We start from the raw sequence: 17,499 nt of genomic DNA, 5'->3' as shown, positions 1-17,499 counted from the left end.
CCTTGTTATGAGTCATCATTTCATTGAATTTCTTATCACTAACCGACATGTATGTGTTCAAAATCTTGGTTTGATTTTCAATTATATCTTCTAAATTAGACCAAGAAGAGGGGTTGAGCATAGGAATTATCACCTTGACCTTGGGTCCTTGGAACGAAACCGGGAGGGGGACCCCTTTGAGCATTGTTTTGAAAGTTTCCCCTATTTTGATTGTTCCAATTACCCCTATTTTGATTTTGATTGCCAAAACCTTGATTATAGTTACCATAACCTTGGTTATGATTACTGTTTAGGGTAAAAATACCCTATGCCACGTGGCATGGTAGCATGATGACACGTAGCAGCCCACCAGAGGCCCCAACGAGATCCAATCGAATGCTGACACATGACATTGTACCTCCAATAGGGGAGCAGATCCTCATCTGCTATAAATAGAGGAAACTCCTCATTTATTACTCATTGATAAATACATACACCAAACCCGAGCAATATTAATTGCGGAATCTCTCTAAATCAGGGAGAAAAACTCATTTACTTTCCGCCCGTTTACCCATCTGGAATCATACTAACTTGATCGTCGGAGGCGGAACTCCACCCAACCGGAGTTTCGTGGTTTTGCAGGACAAACGTCAGGCGCACATACTCCATATTGTAACTTTCTCGAGGGACTCCAAAAACCCCCGAAACATTTGGCGCCGTCTGTGGGGAGAGTACTACTGAGATGGCATCCGACACTGTACCGTGTGCAGAGGGCAGCCGGCATACGGCTGACCCTGAGGTCCATACGGACCATGAAAGTGGTGACGACTATGAAGTCGACACTTACATGGACCAAGACGGGTCATTTCGCTCCAGGCGCACCCGTTCCAAAGAAAAGAAGGAACGAGGTTAAGACAAAGCTGGACCAAGCAACCCAGGCAGCAAGCACCCTGGGTAACCCCAGGCGGCGGAGGGCACAACACCCATGACCAGAGACGAACTCATGAATCTCATGACTAGTTTCAAGGGGGAAATTAAAGACATAATCAAGAAGTCAACTGGCTCTAACAAGGGTCAGTCGGCAAAGAAGCCTTCTCCTTGCGGGAAGAAGCAGATCAAAGACCAGGTGCTAACTCCTCACCCCAAACCCAAGGGGACGGATGGGCCCCTAATCGACCTCTCCAAACTTCGTTTCCCTGAATCAGGGCAAAGGAAGGCCATCCGGCATACACAGCTGGATTGGTCCAAAAAGACTTACTCTGACGCCCGGATCTTCATCCAGGAGAAGAGAAATCAGCACATGTCTGAGTCGGATTCAACGTCGACCTATCCAGACAGATTCCGCAATACTTCAATGAAGCATTCGGAGACGCATCATGTAGGGTTTCGTGGTGACCCGACACTACGCGGAAGGAAACCCACCAAGACCCGCCCCTTAATTAAAGCAATTAAACAAGCATAATAAACATAATCAAACAAGATTAAGGACAAGAATTATACCTTTGACGCGTGCTTCGCTCCTAAAGAGCTCTTACTTCAAAATCCCGAAAAGACGAGATCTCCGACGGATCGTACCCTCGACCCGACCCGAGCGTCCTAAGTCTTGAAGGTTAGTCAAGACCCGGACAAAATAACTATGAGTTTTACGAATCAAAGGTTTACTCTTTTCTTAGAGTTGCCTTTTTAATTCCACTCAAGGTTGTATCAAATCCTAATACCAAGCTTGGTATTTATAGGGAAATGATCCCTTAATCTTTCATCCTCCACCAATGTGGGAGAATGTATTTTTGCTAATTAATTTATTTCTAAAATAAATTATTAAACAAAACTAATCACAATGCAACAAGTGTCAAATAGAGAGAGTAGGTTAGGTGAGGATCATGGACCATGAACCTTGGGGGAACCATTACCTTGATCCCCAAGGCATGCTCTAAGCCAATTGGTCCCCACTCCCTCAAACCGCCACATACAATGGGCATGTTGGGCTGCTGCCAGCTAGCATGGCGCTGGCCAGCCCAGCCAGCTAGCATGGTGCTGCCCAGCTGCCTCGCATGCCTGGTGCTAGGCCATGCTAGGCGCTAGTGCTGGCCAGTGCTAGGCACTGCTGCTGCTGGCAGCCTAGCACTGCCTATGGCACCACGCATCTCCCTCTCGCATCGCATCGCTAGCACATCCAGCATGCGTGCTGCTAGCGAGCCACGCATGCTGGCCGCACTGACCCTCGCATCATGCGCATACACCCCATGCCCACACGCACTGGCACCACGCCACGCTAGCACTAGCCAGTGCCTAGCACTGCTTGTGCTTGGTGCAAGGCATGCGCACACGCACACGCACATGCATGCGTGGTGCTGCTGCCTAGCACCTAGCCAGGCATTGCACGCGCACGCACCAGCCCACATGCATTAGTGCGGCTGCTGTGCGAGGCTAGTGTGCGAGGATGCGAGTGCGAGGTCTAGCATCGAGCTGGCGCGCAGCCTCTCGCATGTGCTGCCATGCTTGGTGCTGCCATGCGAACGCTAGCACTCAAGCACACGCACATGGCGCGCCATTGCAAGGCAGCCAACCATGCCAGCACTTGGTGCTTGCGATGGTGCTGCCAGGCCAGGCACGCACGCACGCAGCACCTAGTGCTTGCCATGGTGCGCCTGGTGCGGCCATTGCCTGCGATAGGCGCCACATGCACCCAGGCACCACGCTAGCATGCTTACTAGCTGCTATGGGCTGCCTGGTGCTTGTGTGGCCTGCGATGGCTGCCATGCGCACCTAGGCACCCATGCTAGCTTGCGATGGGCTGCTAGGGTGCGCCTAGGCTGCGATTGTGCCTAGCACACCATGGTGCGCCTAGCACACACATGGTGCACCTAGGCATGCTACGAGATAGCCTAGCCTAGCTACAGCTACGCTCATACTTGTTGCTTGTGATTTTGCGACGCTCGGTATCGACGCCCTAGGCTCGATTTCTGACGTCTGTATTCGTAAAACTCTGTCGACTCATTAAATCCTTTCGGATTAATTCGACGTCTCGGATCGGAGATTCGATTGGGTTCGACCCGAAGGGTTCAGTTAAGATTAAGCTGTAATATCAATTGTACCTCGATATTACTAATCGGAAGCGGCCTCCACCTAGGCATTCCGATCACTTGACCTTACTGAAGAATTAGCTCTGTAATAATTCTAAACCCTCTATCGGAATAATACACTTGTTGGAAGGACACCATTCCTTTCACATTAAGGGAGTCAGTCACGCGGCATGTCCGCACGAACTGGCCCTCACGTTATTCAGCAGGCTCCGTATGTGCCCCAACAGCCGTACGCGCCGTATGGATCTCCATTCATGCAGTCGGCTCCTTTTGGGGGGTCAGGCAACATATCAAGTCCAGCCTATGGACTGGCAGCTCCGGCTGCTAAACCTTGGGGAACAGCCTTCGGCTTTCTCCCGGGAAATAACCGAGGCGGCACAGTCGGCCAAGGTTAATAATGTGTTGGTCGGTACCTACGACGGTACCACCAACCCGTAAGATCACCTAATGGCATACACCAACCTCATGTACCTACAGGGGTTGGATGATGCCGCCCGGTGCAGATGCTTCCCTGCTACATTAAAAGGCATAGCCCAACGATGGTTTGGAAACCTGCCAGCCAGATGCATCAATAACTTCAAGACGCTTGCATACCTGTTTGCGTCCAACTTCTCCATGAACATTCCTTCCAAAAAGACAAGTCTCGACCTGGGGCTATTCAGCAGGGTGACAAGGAGGGACTTTGGTCCCATGTCAGGTGGTTCAATCTGATGAGAATTCAGATTCAAGGGTTGTCTGACGAAGTTGCATACACAGACTACTTCAAGGGTCTGAAGGACAGGTCAACTTTTAAGTTTGACCTGGTCCGCAAGAGGGTTGCTACCCTCCAAGAGGCGTTGATGGAGGTCGAAGCCTATATACAGGCGACGGAACTCTGTGTCGTCGAGCACTCGTTGGAGCCCAAGAGGTCCGACAAGAGAGACAGCCGGCCAACCCAGCCGGCCAAAAAGGAAGAAAAGAAAAGAAAATAAGTCTGGGCAGCAGACAGCACTGGTCAGCCGTACCAGAAGAAACAAAGAAAGTTTGAACTGTACGTCCCCAAATACGAGTTCAACAAGGACTGCTCCTCCCATGGAGATAAAGGACCGGTTGACCCTTGAAAAACCGGCTGCTATGAAAAGCTCTGTCAAGAATAGGGACAAGAGCAAGTACTGTCAGTTCCATGAGGATGTTGGCTATGACACCAATGGCTGCTATAGCCTCAGGCGGCTATTAGACCGTCTGGCTGATAAGGGGGCTCTGAAGTCCTACCTGGTGAAGTCCAAGGGTAACCCAAAAACCTACAATGGGCAACCGTCAAAGAAGCCGACTGAAAGCTCTGAAACTGATATAGAGCACATCTTCACCTTAGCAGGCGGCTTTGCAGGCAGGGGTCCTACCATCCGGGGTACCAAGGATAACATTCGGAAGCTGTCCAACCCAGAGGATGAGGGTCAGGCATCGAAAGACACCTTCCCTGAGGTATTCATCTCTGAGAAGGATCGGGGTATGGTCAGGCGGCCCCACAATGACTCCATTGTCATCGAATGTAAGGTTGCCAACCAACGAGTTGGCCGGATCTTAATTGATACCGGGAGCTCGTCTGACTTTATCAACTACCAGTGCTTGACAAAGCTCAAGTACAAGCCTTACAGTATGCACAAGGCTCCCCACCACCTAGTCGGCTTTGGGGGAGGAGTGGTGCTTCCGGTGGGAAGGATTGACCTACCCATCGGCTAGGAGAGAAGGGGGAAGGGCGGCACATGGTCGTCAAATTTTTGGTGGTCGAGGAATTGACTACCTATAATCTCATATTCGGTCGTCCTACCCTCAACGAGTCCAAGTCAGTTATCATCCCATCCCTCATGATGATTAAGTTTGAGAGGGATGACGGGTCAGTCGGTGCTCTGCGCGGGGACCAGAAGACGGCTAGGGAGTGCTACCTCTCAAATGTCAAGCCGACTGTTATAGTAGCCAGCAATACTGAGGAGCCTATCGACCTTGTCAACGAGGAATCACGCTTGCTCCCAAAGCAGTAGGCAAAAAGAGAAAGGCGGACCTATTGGCCCCCGCCAGAAAATAAAAATAGCAATCACTGACCTGGGAAAAGCCGGATGACTCCCGGCTCCAGCCGGCTGGTGAGAGCGTTGATGTCTCCCTGGAAGACAACCGCCCCGAGAGAACCGTCAAAGTTGGGACGGTATCTTTTGAAAAATTGGGAGTAGACTTGCTCCAACTTCTAAGAGAGTTTAAAGGTATATTCGCCTTTGAAGTGGAGGAGATGTCAGGCATCAACCCGGATCTAGCCGTCCACAAGCTCGCCGTTGACCCCAAAAAGAAGCCGTTAGGCAAAAGAAGAGGGATCATGGCGAGGAGAGGTCTCAAGCGGCAGCCGCCGAGGTGAAGAAGCTCCTGGATGCCGAGTTCATTCGACAATGTCACTACCCGGATTGGGTAGCAAATGTTATTCTTGTCAAGAAGTCGAATGGTACCTGGCAGATGTGTGTAGATTACACAGATCTAAACAAGGCATGTCTGAATGATAGCTATCCACTTCCTAAGATCAACTGCCTAGTCGACTCTACAGCCGGTCATGCCTTGATGAACTTCATGGACGCCTACTCAGGCTTCCATTAGATCCCCCTATGGAAGAAGGATCAGGAGAAGACGGCCTTCGTCACTGATCAGGGGTTGTACTGCTACACGGTGATGCCGTTTGGATTGAAGAATGCTCCTGCTACCTTCCAACGAATGATTAACACGGTTTTCATCAATCAAATCGGAAGGAACGTAGAGGCATATATTGATGACATGATAGTCAAATCCAAGCTACAGGCGGATCACCTAGCCGACCTCCGAGAAACCTTCACCACCCTCAGGCGGCATAAGGTCATGCTTAATCCCAAGAAGTGTGTTTTTGGTGTTGAGTCTGGGAAGTTTCTCGGATTTCTGATTGATCAAAGAGGCATAGAGGCTAATCCGGAGAAGGTACAGGCGGTGATTGACATGAAGTCACCACGCACCGTCAAGGAGGCTCAGAAGCTAACCGGATGCCTGGCGGCATTAGGAATATTCCTCAGCTGGTTAGGTGACAAGTGCCTTTACTTCTTCTAAGCAATCAGGAAGAGGTCTAGATTTGAATGGGGAGAAGAAGCTGAGGCGGCATTTCAAAGGTTAAAGCAACACTTGCACTCTTTGCCAAGGCTAGTGAGTCCCCTGCCTAAGGAGGTTCTCTACATGTACCTAGTCGTCTCAGATCACTCCCTTAGTGCTGTTCTCCTTGCTGAGAGAGACGGAAAACAGCTCCCGGTGTATTTCATCAGCCATATACTTAGAAATGTTGAGCTCCGTTACCCAATGATCGAAAAATTTAGGCTAGCTCTTTACAAAGCAGTCAAGCGATTGAAACCCTACTTCTTGGCTCATCCGGTGATTGTCTATACTGATCAGCCACTCAAGCGTCCAATGACTACTATAGAGCCATCCGACAGAATGATCAAGTGGGCTGTTGAAATGCAAAGCCTGGAGATAACTTTTGAACCTAGGCGGGCAGTGAAAGGTCAGGCGTTTACCGACTTCATTTTTGAACCGAAGAATACCGATCAGGTTTGGAAGTTGTTCGTAGACGGAAGTTCTACCTTGAACGACTGTGGTGCAGGTGTAATTTGCAAATCTCCGGAAGGGGATACATATGAATATGCACTGCGGTTCAAGTTTCAAGATTCAAACAATGAAGCTGAGTATAAGGCCCTGTTAGCCGGTATACGCATGTGTAAGGCGGCAGGGGCAAGAAAGGTTGACGCCTGTTCTGATTCTCAATTGATCGTTAGCCAATTCAATAGTGACTACAAGGCCACCCATCCGGCAATGATCAAATACCTTCAGGTGGTCAAAGATGAGGCAGGTACACTTAACAAATTTCATCTAAATCAGGTGCCCCAGTCAGAAAACAATCAGGCGGATGCTTTGTCCAAACTGGCCTCATCCGCCACTTGTGATACGCCTAGGTCAGTCTTCTGGGAGGTCATGGAGAAAAGAAGTATTGAGCATGATCCCATTGGAGTTCTTGACCGAAGCTCTACCTGTATGTATGGACCCCATCTGGGAATATTTGGTAGACGACACTTTGCCGGATGCCCTTTTAAAAGCGGCGGCACTGAAAAAGCGAGCTCTGAGCTTCGAAATGTACAAGGGGGAACTCTTCAGAAAGGGTTACCTCAAGCCGTTGCTGAAGTGTGTTACCCCAAAAAGGGGAAGAGAGGTTCTAGAGGACTTGCATGCGAGCTTTTGTGCATCACATAAATTAACGGCAGGACTCTAGCAAAGAGGGCCAGGCGGCAAGGCTAATTTTGGCCCACCCTTGAGGCAGACGCCATGGAATTGGTGAAGAAATGTGACAAGTGCCAGAGGTTAGGCCAGGTTATACACCGTCCAGCAACAGATCTGACGGTTATCCACAACCCGGTTCCATTTACAAAATGGGGCATGGACATCTTAGGTCCCTATACGCCTGCCACAGGTGGCAGAAGATATATTCTGGTGGCTGTGGACTACTTCACCAAATGGGTTGAGGCAGAGGCGGTCAAAGGCATCAAGACAAAGGATGTCATCTCCTTCATTTGGAGGAACATCATCACCCGGTTTAGGGTTCCTATGTTTATGGTCTTTGATAACGGTACTCAGTTTGAAACGCCTACCCTCAAAAGTTGGTTGGAAGATCAGGGGATCTCACATTGTTTTGCATCCGTTGGCCGGCCCCAAGCAAACGGTCAAGTTGAAGCCTTCAACAAGCTCATCTCAGACGGCATAAAAAAGAAGATTGAAAGAGCTGGCGGTCTATGGGTAGATGAGTTACCTCACGTCCTTTGGGCCATCAGAAAACAACTGAAAAGGGGGCAACCGGTGAAACCTCGTTTCTCATGACATACGGCACCGAAGCCGTCTTGCCAATTGAACTTTATGAGCCAACACTCCGAGTCATGCTCTATGATGAAGAGGCTAATTGGGAGGCCATGCGCCTTACATTAGATTCACTCCCGGAGCGCAGGGGCAATGCCGCCTTGCGTCATGAGATTATACCGTATGAGAATGACAAGGGCTTACAAAAAAAGAGTACACAAGCGGCCCCTCAAAGTGGGGGACTTTGTGCTACGAAAAATGGAAGCAACCGGTAGGGCGAATGAACAAGGAAAGCTAACACCTAATTGGGAAGGCCGCTACCGGATTTTTGAAGAAGTTAGAGGCAGCACCTACCGCCTGGAAACACTAGACGGTAGGCAGCTAGCCAAAACCTGGAATGTAGATAACTTGAAGAAGTACTACTTCTAAGGAGATTGTAAATATTTTTGTAAATAGAGTATATGAATGAAAAGAATACTTTATTTCAGTTCTGTTTTTGTATAAAGTCCCATGTGCAATGCACAACTGGGCACCTTCCAAGTCCCAGCAGTGCAATGCACGACCGGGCACTCGTTTGCTCCAAATGAGTAAACGGCTAAGTACCCAACTTAGCTATTCAAAAGGCCCAAGGCCAACACATTTTAAACCGCCTGCTCTAACCAGGATCAGGCATCCGGCGACGCCCATTCGAGTGAATTCGTCGAAGAGAACATCTCCCTTTTCGGGTGGTACATTGTTCTACGCGTCACAAACTCAAACTGCTTTAACCGGTTAGGTTAAAGATAACTAATGGCCGTTCGAATGACCTTTCGCAATCAAGATACACCCGGTTATTGCCCCAAGGCAATACAGACAGTGAATTATACCTTGTTAAGCAGCCGGCTTTTGCCCAAAAGCACTACAGTTGGCCCCCACTTCCATGCTGAAGTACAACCCTGTTGAATTTAAAATTCACCGGCTATTGCCCCAAGGCAATACAACCGGTGAATTGCATCATAGATAGCAACCGGCTATTGCCCCAGGGCAATGCAGATGGTTCAATCCACCTTGATCAGCAGCCGGCTTTTGCCAAAAAGCACCCCAGCCAACTCACGCTCCCATATATAAGGTCAAACCTTGTTGACCTTAGCATCCACCTGGTTATTGCCCAAAGGCAGTACAGGCGGTATTCTATATTTTTGTACGCAACCGGCTTTTGCGAAGGAGCATTACAGTCGGATACGATTTGAAACGCATACGTCCGGCTCAAGGCCGCCTACATGTCACCATAGGCATTGACAGGTACCCAAGTGGTAGTCAACAGCCGGGCGAGTGGGTACCCTAAGTTTAATTCAGCCGGCACAGCCGGCAGATTCAACTTGGATCAATCTTGTTGTATAATCGTCAGAGCCATCCGGATGATTATGGACGGTTGCCTGGTTAGAGTTTGTAACTATAAGCAAACAACCATCCAGGGGCAGTCAGAGCCAATGGCATCCGGTATATATATAAATTTTGGTATATAGCAAATGTGATTCACAGCAAAATTGCAAGAATTGAAACAAAAATGAAGTGAAATGAACAAAAGAAACCGACATAGTCGGCATATATATATATATATATATATATATATATATATATATATATGTATATATATATATATATACATATATATATATATACATATATATATATACATATATATATATATATATATATATTAAAAATTAAAATGTTAACCGGAACCCTGTCCGGTGAAATGTGATACATAAATACATGGATCGCAGGTCGGATGAGAAGTAGGAGTTTGAAAAAAGTAGTTTGGCTACTGCTGCTGTTGCTGCTGTTGTTGCTGTTGCTCCGGCTGCTGGCCCTGACCGGCATTAGGGGCATCCTGGGTCTGCTGGGGTTGGGTTTCCTTTTCCCCACCCGGCACTTCTTCCTCTGCCTGCTCATCCCCTATGTCGGCCCACTTCTCGAAGGGCGCCGGCTGCTTAAGCCCGAGTACTTGGGCATCAAATACCTCTGTTCCGTATTTGTACCTCAAGTCGAAGAAGGCATAGTCGGTGTCCGGGTGGATCATGGACCATGCCATCTTCATGCGTGCTTCGCAGTCACGCTCATTCTCGGTGACCAGCCGGGTCTGCTCAGCCGACAGATGGTCTAGAGCTTCCTTCATGGACTTAACCAGCTCATTCTTAGTCTTGTCCAGCTCCTCCCTCAGCCGGGTGACTTCATCCTTCAACCGAGCTCTCTCCTTCTCAGCATCCTTCAGAGCCTGGATGTCGGCTTTGAGTTGGTCAATCTAGAGCTGTCGGTCAGCAGCAGTCTGATTGGCTGTATCGGCAGCAGCCGTCAGCTTCCGGATGAGTTCCTCCTGTTTCATCTTCTGGGCTTTAGTTTGGATTTCAAGCATTAGGAAGTTGTATTGATAGACATCAATTAATTCGGCTGCCCGTTTCTAGGCATCCCTTACCTCCTCTTGCCTCTTCCGCAAGTGGGTTTTCAACCCATCCACCCTTAGCAGCGCCTGTAGAGTCAGCCGGAAAAGGAGTTAGTAAAAGTCATAACTAAATAGCAACTGTCAACTAGCAATCCTGCATAAAAATACCTCATCCGGTAAGTAAGAAAATTGCACAAGAATACCCCATCCGGTAACTTACCTCAGCCAGTAGTGAGGTGATCCGGTCAAGGTTGACCTGGTTGATACCCGGCACAACCTCCCTCTTGGACCGGGTGAGGGTCAGCATTCTCTTGGCGTAGTTTTGCATATCTGGCCAACGAGAAGCAGTATCTGCATCATGAGATATATTTGTTAAGTGTTAGGCATAAGCGGCTCCTATATTCAGCCGGTCGCCGGAAGAATCTCCTGATTGAGAAGCATAAGACTTAACTCGAACTGCCCCAAGCGGCTAGGGGGGGTCAAAAGGGAAGTCCATACCTTGGTTATCAAGCTGAGGGGTGCCACCACCCCCAGCCGCATTAGAGCCGGATGCAATAGCAAGCAACTGGCTAGAAGGAGCCTCAGGCTCCCTAGATCCTACCCCAGCCGGACCTGAGCTTAAGCCCAGGCTCTGAAGACTCTTGCCTGCTGTTGTGGGTCTACCTGGAGCCGGAACTCCACCGGCTGAGGTTGGCGCAGAGCCGCCTGAGACCCTTAGCCTATGAGAAGCAGGCTGAGAGAGTTCCTCTCCCGGTCTTCTCACTATCTGACGCAAGGAGCGAAGAATGTTCTGGCTCCCCGTCTGAAAAAGACAGTAAAACAACAAGTTAGTATCAAGGTTATTTGCAAGATATACAGACGACATAAGATCAACCGGTGCTTACCCCGCTCGTTCGGGCCGCAAGTTGGGCTCGTTTTTGTTCAAGCTGCTCCTTCCTTATCTCGGCAGTTGACTTAGCTGGAGTCTCTTCCGGAGGAGTCATTTCTAGTCCTTTCTATGAAATATCACAAAAGAAAACCTGTAAGAGAATTCAAGCATCATACAGGCGGCATGATACGCCGGTTAAAGCAGTAAACCTACGTTTATCCTAAAAAGTGCTGAGACCGCAGGCGGAGAGGAACGCCTCGTCTTTGAACCAATCCGGATGAGGGACCCATAATTTGGGGACAATGATTTATGTCCCATCATCCAGTGGCTGAGTAGTTTTATTAAATAGTCCCGACTCCATAATGGCATCCCAAGCCTCAGCCGGCACCCTTGGAAGGGCACACTTCTTTCCCAATAGAGCCGGTTTCTTATTGTAACGGCGCATCCGGTGATTAGCAGCCGTAGATGGGGAAGAGACGAAATAAAACTTGCTCTTCCAGCTAGTCCACTTGGAGGGCTTCTCCAAGGTCATCATATATTCCTAATGCGTGGTGAGTGTGTACCACGCATTCCAGCCGCCTGGGGCACGGCTCAAGTAGTGCATGTGCGCGAACGCCTCCCAGCTAGGCGTCACGTCCTGCATCTCGCAGGCAGCTATGTATCCAATGATGTTCACCCAAGAGTTGGGTGTGAGCTGTCAGACACCAAGGTCATAACCCCGTAGAATGGCTTTAATTGTTTTATGGAGGGGGAACCGGAGGCCGGCTTTGAATGCCGCCTCATAGCAGCCGAAATAATTGTCGGCGTGCTCTAGGTCGTCTTCTCAGACGACGGTTGCGGTTGCGGGCGGGATGCCAACCTCCCGCTGGCCCCTACCGGGCGCTTCTCCAAAAATGTCAAGAGTGTTGCGTTTAGCGTCACAACATCCCGGGCGCTCATGTGCGCCTCCAATGGATTATTTATTGAAGGCCAATTATATGCCTCCTCATTATCTTGAGGGGCATCCGGTGTCATGGTAGACTTAGTAGATCCGGCTTCCTGATCAATTTCGTCACCGCTTGAGCTCCCGGATTCTTCAAGAATCTCATCACCGGGCGTACTCAGGACGCCCGGTTGGTCAAAAGGAACATCTTCAACCGGAGTTCCGGCTGAATCATCTGATTTGTACCAGGGGTCAACAACCGTTTTTTCTTGTCCGAGCCATTCTGTCCTACACATGAACAGAGACGGTCGGATTCGTAGAAGAGTAAGGGTGGTCCACACACCCCCAGACGGCATCCCTAGTCCTAGATTCAGCCGTATCCTATATCCGGTCGACAACTGCCCTAGGTCGTGCCGTGTGTGTATTGGGGGAGTACATTATTCTCTAACAACCTATACAACCAGTAAACTCAAAAGGTTGCAAGGGGGCAAAGGTGATACCTTAAATTTGTGAAGACGTTTGTAGAAGACTTGGCTGAGATTCCAAAATGTGGCTTGAAGAGGCCACAGGCGGAGCAGTCCGGTTGCGTATGAAAATCTTAAGCACAAAGACAAACAGTCAGGCATTTTGGAGAAAAATTACCGAAAGATACCCCAAACGGTATCACAAAAGCTTGCCCAAAGATACCCCAAACGGTATCACAAAAGCTTGCCCAAAGATACCCCAGGCGGTATCAATGAAGATTGCTCAAAAGCCCCCTAGACGGTGATAAGACCGTCTGAGGGTCTTATGAATGCAAATTAAAAAAAAAATAAAAGAAAAGAAAAATTACTCAGAAATGCCCGAGGCGGAATACTTCCGCCTGAGGGCCCATTGAATGGTTTTATTGAAGGCTTCTCCAAGGATATCCCAAACGGTATCCGTGAAGGATTGCTCCAAGACCTCCCAGGCGGCATAAGAACCGGCTGGGGGTCTTACAAATGCAAGACGAGCGAGTTGTGAAGAAATTTGCTTGAGCATACCCCAGACGGTATAAGCCCGGCTGAGGGTATAATGGATGCAAGCTTTGAAGATCATTGGTGAAAAGATACCCCAGACGGTCCATAATCGTCTGTGGGTCTAGCTTTGAAGAACAATTGTTTGAAGATGACCCAGGCAAAATATTTCCGGTTGAGGGTCTATTGAATGCAAAATGTTGCAACTATTGTCTGAAGATGCCCCAGACGGCATGTAGCTGTCTATGGGTCTTTTGAATGCAACTCCTTGAACACAATTGATCAGATATGCCACAGGCGATTTATCACCGTCTGTGGGCCTATGGAATGCATTATTGGAAAGTCCATGGTTTGAAGATACCCCAGACGGTCCAAACCGTCTGTGGGTCTACCAAATGCAAGACATGAATGAAAGGGCTTAGGGTGTCCCAGACGGTATAAGACCGTCTGTGGTTCTACTCATATCAAGAGAAAATCAAGAGTCAGACGATACCCAAACGAGTCGATTGAAGAAACACTCAACCGGTATCCGGATGTGTTGGAAAGAAGAAGCTGGTTGCACAATTAAGCAGCCGGTATCAGAGCTCTCAAGAAATTTTTGCAAAATTTGTAAAGTGAAGAGGAGAGAGGGTGTGTGTCTCTATTTATAGACAAACCCGGAAGGCGAATCGCCACTTTCTGCCTCAAGCATTCGAATTCAAACTTCAAAGAAAAAAGGCGGGAAGCAGACCAACCGTCGCCTCCCCTGTGCTTGACACCTGTCAGAAGTGACATGTGGCTACGCCACGTCACACTTGTGAGGGGCAAATGTTTAGGGTAAAAATACCCTATGCCACGTGGCCCAGTAGCATGATGACACGTGGCAGCCCACCAGAGGCCCAACGGGATCCAATCGAATGCTGACACGTGGCATTGTACCTCCAATGGGGGAGCAGATCCTCATCTGCTATAAATAGAGGAAATTCCTCATTTATTACTCATTGATAAATACATACACCAAACCCGAGCAATATTAATTGCAGAATCTCTTTGAATCAGGGACAAAAAACTCATTTACTTTTCGCCCGTTTACCCATCCGGAATCATACTAACTTGATTGTCGGAGGCGGAACTCCACCCAACCGGAGTTTCGTGGTTTTGCAGGTACAGACGTCAGGCGCACATACTCCGTATTGTAACTCTCCCGAGGAACTCCAAAAACCCTCGAAACAATTACCGTAACCATGGTTTTGATTTTGGCTACTATAACCTTGGTTGTTGTAGTTACCTCGGAAACCTTGGTTTCCTTGGTTCCTATAACCACCACCTTGGTTATAGTTGTCAAAATTGTCTTGGTTGTGATAATTCCTATTCCCTTGGCCTATTTGATTATCAAACCTTGGTCCATTATTGTTATTAGACACATAGTTCACATGCTCATTCTCATTACTATCTAAATCATAACATCCATCCGGAAAAGCATGAGGGCAATTAGAGGCATCATGATCATATGAACCACACACATCACAAGACAAGCATCCACTAGACATGTTATTAGAGGAAGAAAGAGGATTAGAGTTAAAAGATGTACCTCTTCCCTTAAATTTGGAAGGAAGAATAGGCGCTTGCGAAGAGGCACTCTCCAATTTGGCTTTGATCGAAGACATCTCCTTCCCTAGATTTGAGATTTGTGAAGACAAATTGTTGATGGCATTTAGATGATCAACGGAGTACACCGAGGAGCTACTCTTGCTTGTTGGCTCCCTCTCACCATATTGCCAATCCATGTAATGCCTCACTATATCTTCGATGATGTCCACAACTTCTTCCTCCGTTCTATTTATAATGGGGCCTCCGGCGCCCGCATCAAGACAAGTCTTACCTTGAGGGCTCAAGCCCCCATAGAAGATTTGAATTATTTGATAAGTTGAGATCCCATAATGAGGACACTCTCTTTGGTACTCGTTGTACCTCTCCCATGCTTCATAAAGACTCTCATTAGACCTATGCTTGAAGCTTTGAAAAGAGCTCTAGCTTCCGCCGTCTTCTTTTGGGAGTAAAATCGAGATAGGAACTCCTTAATGACCTCATCCCAAGTCCTTAGAGAATTCGGCTTCACCTCCTTATCCAACCATTCTAAAGCCCTCCCTATGAGTGAGAAGGGGAAGAGCTTTAGGCGAATGAACTCTTGATTCACACCGTTGACCTTGATTGTGTTGTAATATTTCTCAAATTCCTTAAGGTGGTTTAGGGGGCTCTCATGTTTAGCTCCACTAAATTGTCTTCTTTCAATCTACGTAATCATGGCCGGTCAAATTTCAAAATCATTGGCCGGTGTGGTAGGTGGTGCAATGCCACTTTCAAACCTATATGATCCGAGTAACCCTAACTCCTTCAAGGCTACTCTTGGATTTTCTCCCATGCTTGCTTGATCAAACTCTTGTTCAACCTCTTGTCTTGATGAATTGGGGCTCAAAGATCTTGAAGCAACAAGTACACTAAAGATTTTCCTTCCGATCTTCGGATCTAAAGGAACAAGTAATCGAGCACGAGAATTATGCATGCAAAAACCTCAATGAAAATATTAGTAACACGGCTACAAGTGTAGCCTAAAGAGGAAAATCTTTTTGTATTTTCAAATAAAGTGAAATAGACTCAACAACTATAGCAAACAACTACGCCATTCCCTGGCAACGGCGCCATTTGATAGAGGATCTAAACACGTCGTTAAATGCTTAAAACCTTATCAACAAAACTTGTAAACACTCGACCAATCCTAAACCAAGTATAGGGGTAAGTCAAGGGTCGAACCACGAGGAATGGGAGAAGGGTTACTATAGCCTAGGGTCAAGCTACTTCGAAAAATGGGGAAATGTTGAATGTGTGACTATAATTTCAAGCAACTAAAACAACATAGAAATTCAATATCAAAAGCACTAGGGATTAGGATCCACATGCAATCAAGATAGAGATGCCAATCAAAGGAAATCAAATCGATTGAAAAGGTGCAAGGACTAGTAGTGTTTCGGGGTTTTTGATGTCCTGCGGGAGAGTTACAATTCCGAGACTGGAACCGGACGCCTGTACCTGCAAAAAAAAACGGATGCTCCGGATGATTGGAGATCCGCCTCCGACGGTCAAGTTAGTACTTGATTAAGGAGTAATTAATGCGGAAATTAAAGTGATTGGGTCTCTCTAGGTGAGAGTGTTTAATGTGTGTAATCTGTGTTTTTTTCCCTTAATGAGGATAAAGGGAGGTATTTATAACCTCGGGAAACGTGCCAATCTAGGTTTAGGTTAACCTTGGGCTGATTGGGCTTCCCTCGGAAGTTGGGCCTAGGTGACCGGCTTCTCCATTAGGCATGGAGTATGCCACGTGTCATGACATAATAAGTCCAGGGTGGACGAATAGGCGTGTGCCACGTGGCAAGCCCTGAGAGGTCCAACTGGGGGACACTTGGCAGGACCTGATTGGCCCACGTGGCGCATTCCGATTGGTGGGAGATAAATCCCCTAATCATTTGCCCCTCACAGGTGGCACGTGACTGGTCACGTGTTACCGATGACAGGTGTCGCCCTGTAACAGGCGACGGCCTGCTACAGGTGTCACTCGGCGAGAGGCCGAGAGATTCTCCTGCCAAAATTTTGAATTCTGGAAGTGACCCTTCGCCTTCTCACTTCGCCTATATAAAGGATTGTTGACTTCGGTCATTTTCACACTTGAAAACTTTGTGAGAGAACATTCGGACCCCTGAACTTGCTTTGACATTTTGGACCCTTTCTGCCTACCGCCTGCTCTGACAAGCCGACTGCAAAGGATTTTCAGAACTTCATCAATCGTCACTCGTTCAGGTAACCGTCGGTTCTCTTACTCTTAATTTTCTCTTTACTTTATTCTTTTTTGAAATGGCACCACGGAAGCACATGACACGACCTAGGTTAGTGATCAGCCGGTCACCGGGGACGGCTGAATCTAGGATTAGGAGTGCCGCCTGCCCTTTTCCGGACCCATCTTTGCCCTTTATACAAAGTCCAACTGTATCTGTGTCTATGCAGAGCATGATGGCCAGAACAAAAAAGACTGCCAGGATCTCAAACTCAGACGGCTCCTCCCATAGGGTGCCAATTAGTGAAACATCTGACCAGGCGCCAGATGTGGAAGTGAAACAAAGCGGCTTGAAAGCCGGCAGTTCTGAGGGAGGAGTCAAAGTGACCCCTTCCCATTTTACAGTTGACAATTCTACATTCTCTCCTGCTCCTTTTATAGGAGAGGAGGCGGGCCCCTCCGGGAGAGAGGAGGAGTCGTCCTCTTCGGACTCGTCAGAGGATGATTCCGAGTCTAGCTCTTCTGGCCATGCTTCTCTGGACACAGA

The 17,499-nt window shown here is 48.1% G+C and overlaps 1 protein-coding gene across 1 annotated transcript; it reads right to left on the bottom strand.

The window, feature by feature from the left end:
* Nucleotides 1-9,744: 9,744 nt before the first annotated feature.
* LOC110684877 lies at nt 9,745-14,913 on the bottom strand. Its single transcript, XM_021861315.1, has 6 exons — nt 14,525-14,913; nt 12,107-12,440; nt 11,247-11,357; nt 10,861-11,164; nt 10,583-10,713; nt 9,745-10,197 (listed from the first exon to the last, which is right to left on the bottom strand). The coding sequence occupies exons 1-6, from the start codon at nt 14,911-14,913 to the stop codon at nt 9,745-9,747; spliced, it is 1,722 nt and encodes a 573-aa protein (XP_021717007.1).
* Nucleotides 14,914-17,499: the final 2,586 nt, after the last annotated feature.

Source organism: Chenopodium quinoa, unplaced genomic scaffold, assembly GCF_001683475.1.
Source record: "Chenopodium quinoa cultivar QQ74 unplaced genomic scaffold, ASM168347v1, whole genome shotgun sequence".
Lineage (NCBI taxonomy): Eukaryota > Viridiplantae > Streptophyta > Magnoliopsida > Caryophyllales > Amaranthaceae > Chenopodium > Chenopodium quinoa.
Note: the sequence above shows the minus strand (reverse complement) of the source record. Positions and strands in the feature narration are given on the sequence as shown.